This window comes from Nannospalax galili, unplaced genomic scaffold (assembly GCF_000622305.1).
Source record: "Nannospalax galili isolate Female #2095 unplaced genomic scaffold, S.galili_v1.0 C49970874, whole genome shotgun sequence".
Taxonomy (NCBI): domain Eukaryota; kingdom Metazoa; phylum Chordata; class Mammalia; order Rodentia; family Spalacidae; genus Nannospalax; species Nannospalax galili.
In genome coordinates this window covers 1-4,050 of record NW_008481521.1, presented here as the reverse complement: position 1 = coordinate 4,050, position 4,050 = coordinate 1, and the positions used below count along the sequence as shown (strand labels likewise).

Genomic DNA, 4,050 nt, shown 5'->3' with positions numbered 1-4,050 from the left:
CCCCCCCCAGGGTGGTAGCCGAGCTGTGGCGAAGCCTAAGCCGGAACCAGCGAGTAAATGGGCAGGTGTTGGTGCAACTGCTGTGGGCGTTGGAAGGTTCAACTGGGCCTGAGCCTGAGGCGCTGGCGGTAAGTGGCTCCAGCTAGCTCTACCTGGGGCGTGGCCATCTCCCCATCCCTTCCCCCATTCTCTACTAAGAAAGATGCACTGCTGCCTTGGTGGGACTACAGATTAGCTCCTGGGTCACACTTATGCAAGACATCATGGGCACATTCAAGGCTGGCACAGCTCAAAGAGCGAGTGGGCTCACTTGGTCTGCAGGCCACACGTGCTCTCGGGGAGATGTTGGCAGTGTCTGGATGTGTGGGAGCCACCCGAGGATTCTACCCCCACCTACTGCTAGCTCTGGTCACTCAGCTACACGAGCTGGCTCAAGGTGCTCGATCCCCTGACAGCCCTAAGGTTTGGCCCACTCACCGAGGGCCACCGCACAGCCATGCAAGGTGAGAGAGGACACCTGGGTAAGCGAGAGTTAGGTCAGGCCTTCCTTGACCCTGTCTGCCCTATGGCTCCCATCTCCAGCTGTACGGTGGAGGCCTTGAAGGCCCTCCTCACAGGGGATGGCAGCCGCATGGTGGTCACATGCATGGAACAGGCAGGAGGCTGGAGGAGACTGGTAGGAGCCCACACCCACCTGGAGGGTGTCCTGCTGCTGGCCAGGTGAGGAGGAGCCCCAAGACATCGCAACAGGAGGAGGCTTCCTGCTGGCCAGGTTTGAGGCCCAGGCATGAGGGAGGAGGGGTGGGCACTTCCTCAAGGGTGAGCCCCTCCAAGTGAAGGAAGAGCACCTATTTGCCCCACTCCAGTGCCATGGTGGCACATGCTGACCACCATCTTCGAGGCCTTTTCGCAGACTTGCTTCCTCGGCTACGCAGTGAGGATGACCCGCAGCGCCTCACAGCTATGGCCTTCTTCACTGGGGTGAGCATGGTTCCCACCAGGGTGGTGAGGGGTGACTGTCTGCTTGGATCCTAAGCAGCCCCAGCCTGCACCGGGACTCGGATGCCCTGACTCGGTGTTCTTGCCTAGTTGTTGCAGAGCCAGCCCACTGCACGGCTACTCCGCGAGGAGGCCATCCTGCAGCGGCTCTGCACTTGGCAGGGAGACCCTGAGCCCACCGTGCGCTGGCTGGGTCTGCTCGGCCTCGGACACCTTGCTCTGAGTCGTGGGAAGGTGCGGACCAGGGGGTGCCGGACCTGGAGGGTCGTCCTGGGCGGAGTCTGCAAGGGTCTGGCCACTCGTCCTGTCTTCTCAGGTACGGCACGTGAGCATGCTGCTGCCTGCACTCCTGGGAGCGCTGGGCGAAGGCGATGCGCGGCTCGTAGGTGCGGCCCTAGGCGCTCTGCGCAGGGTACTGATGCAGCCCGGAGCACCAGTGCGGCTCCTGAGCGCTGAGCTGCGGCCACGCCTCCCGCCACTGCTAGACGACGTGAGTGACACCCTCTCCGGCCGGATGGTACACCCCTCGGGAGCTGTCTGCAGAAGCGCAGCCCCACCCCCAGGGTCTCCCCGGAGTGGCCCACCAAGTCTGTAGCCCTCCCCAGGCAGGCTCTCTCCAACCTTGCTCCGTGCCGTGCCAACCTCCTCTTCCATCCTTTTACCTCTCGGTGGGTTCTGATTGTATTTTCCTTCGAAGGTCCGGGACTCGGTCCGCGCCTCGGCAGTCGGGCTTCTTGGAACGCTGGTGCGGCGGGGCCGGGGAGGGCTCCGCCTGGGGCTCCGCGGACCCCTGCGGAAATTGGTGCTGCAGAGTCTGGTGCCGCTGCTGCTGCGCCTACATGACCCCAGCCAGGATGCTGCCGAGGTCAGTCAGTGCCTGTCCCTTATCTGAATCATCCAGTACGTCCATTCCCGCCTTTGTGGCCTCTCCAAAAGTTTCAAGACAAACAAGGAGCTCATGACTCTCAGGTCTTCCCTTGGGCCTCTGTCCTCAAGCCCCTTTCCCTGGTCTCTACCAACCTTTCCTGGACACAGTCCCTTCCTCACCAATTTGCCATTTCATGGTCCCCTAACTCTACTTGCCTCCTCTATGCCAGAGCTCAGAGTGGACTCTAGCCCGCTGTGACCAGGCCCTTCGCTGGGGCCTGCTAGAGGAGATGGTTACCGTGGCCCACTATGACAGCCCTGAGGCTCTAAGCCGCGTCTGCCACCGCCTGGTTAGTAGAGGAAACTCTGTGACAGGGAGGGGGTATGGTCACAGCTACTCCCTTGTTCCGGGATTCTCCAGGACAGTTCCTACAAAATGGGGTCTCCGCTTGACCTGAGCCGCTGTTAGGCAGGTGCACAGTCTCTTCTCCACGCAGGGTTGCGTCTTCTGTCCTGCCATGAGCGCTTCTGTTCCCAGGTTCAGCGATATCCAAGCCATATTCCTCGCTTTCTGAGTCAGACCCAGGGCTACCTGCGGAGCCCACAGGACACCTTACGCCGGGCGGCCACTGTGCTCATAGGTGAGGTAGTCTTTCCCTACTAGGACTCTGCAAGCTGGACCAGCCAATTCCAGCATGGGGCCAGAGTTCACCCATTTGCTTTGGTCCAGGCTTCCTGGTCTATCATGTGAGCCCGGGTGGAGTCAGTCAGGATCTGCTGGACTCTCTGTATCAGGGTGAGGGCCGGATCTGCCATAGGGTGGGGTACTGGAGAGGAGGGGACAGGACAGGAGGGGACGGGGCCTGAGCGCCCCTCCCACCCAGCCTGAGCCATCCTTCCACGCAGACCTGGGGCAGCTGCAGGGTGATCCCGAAGCTGCGGTGTCCTCGGCGGCGCACGTGTCCGCACAGCAGGTGGCGCTGCTTGCTCGGGCGCAGGGCCGACCGCGGAGCCCCCGCCTCTTACGCCTGATCCAGCGGTGCTCGGGTCCAGCTCGGCCCCACCCGCTCTATGCTGACAGTCCGTTCCAGCGCAGGAGCCTTGCAGGCCGTTGGAGCTGCCCCGCACCCCGTTGAGCCTGACCTGATGCCTAGAGTCATGGCACCCCATCCCTGCTGTTGCCAGTCTCCACAAAGGCAAATCTGCAAAAGAGGCCCCACCCAAGGGACACACTGGGCCTGGTGCTGGGCACTGGTGACCCTTGCTCTGGGACTCCTCTCCATGGGCCCACCATGTGGCAGCTATGTCACCAACAAGGGCAGATGGCACATTTCACCCCAAGCCCTTCTCCTTGCGTTCTTGGTCTCCTGCCAGGCCAGTTCTGTGAACTCCCTGGAGTGTGTCCTCTGCTCCAGCGTGGACCTGCCACCCGATATGGATAATATGTGACATGAATAATACCTCCCAAGCAAGGTTCTGACCAGGACAATAAAGCTGGCACCACCACCACAGGCTGCCCTGCCCGCTTTCCATGGCTCAGTCTGCCTAGCCTTCTCCCACCTGTCAGGGCCTTCCCAGTCATCCATCCCTGTGTTTGGGCCCTCAATTCCTTACAGCTGTCCTGACTTATGTCCTTTCTGCTCAAGAGGTATTGACCTACCCTCCTGTTCACACCTGCTGTTCCCACTCCTCCGGCTACCCCACTCCCTACCCCACTCTTGCCAGAGCCCGCCTGGACCATGGTGGATTCCTGACCTCCCTTCTTGCTGGAAAGCCCAAGCCAGGGTTATACCTGTGGACTGAAGTACAGGGAACAGCTATCCCACGCCCACCAGCCTGTGAATGGCTATGTACAGGGCTGAACAGGAATGGCATGGCTGGACAGACAGGAAGAGTTCACCATAGCTGTGCCCCCATTCCTCCAGGCACTTGCATAAATGACTTCCTCCACTTAGAATGCCTACTTCGGGGGTGGAGAGATGGCTCAGTGGCTAAGAGCACCGGCTGCTCTTACAGAGGACCCAGGTTTGATTCCTGGCACCCACATGGCAGCTAACAACCATATGTAACTCCAGTTCCAGTGAAATTCAAAAGCCTTCTTCCAATCTCCTCCAGCATTGCATGACATGGCTGCACTTACATACATGCAGGCATACACAGAAAATAAAAATAATAATTTTTTTT

At 60.2% G+C, this 4,050-nt stretch overlaps 1 protein-coding gene across 1 annotated transcript; it reads left to right on the top strand.

The window, feature by feature from the left end:
- The first annotated feature begins 6 nt into the window (after positions 1-6).
- LOC103728603 (maestro heat-like repeat-containing protein family member 6) lies at positions 7-4,034 on the top strand. The gene is made up of 11 exons (XM_008826582.2): positions 7-128; positions 322-503; positions 583-720; positions 867-981; positions 1,090-1,233; positions 1,316-1,489; positions 1,697-1,864; positions 2,097-2,216; positions 2,405-2,507; positions 2,597-2,662; positions 2,773-4,034. Exons 2-11 carry the CDS (start codon positions 343-345, stop codon positions 3,000-3,002), a joined length of 1,419 nt encoding a protein of 472 aa, XP_008824804.2. The 5' UTR covers positions 7-128; positions 322-342; the 3' UTR covers positions 3,003-4,034.
- The last annotated feature ends 16 nt before the right edge of the window (positions 4,035-4,050 follow it).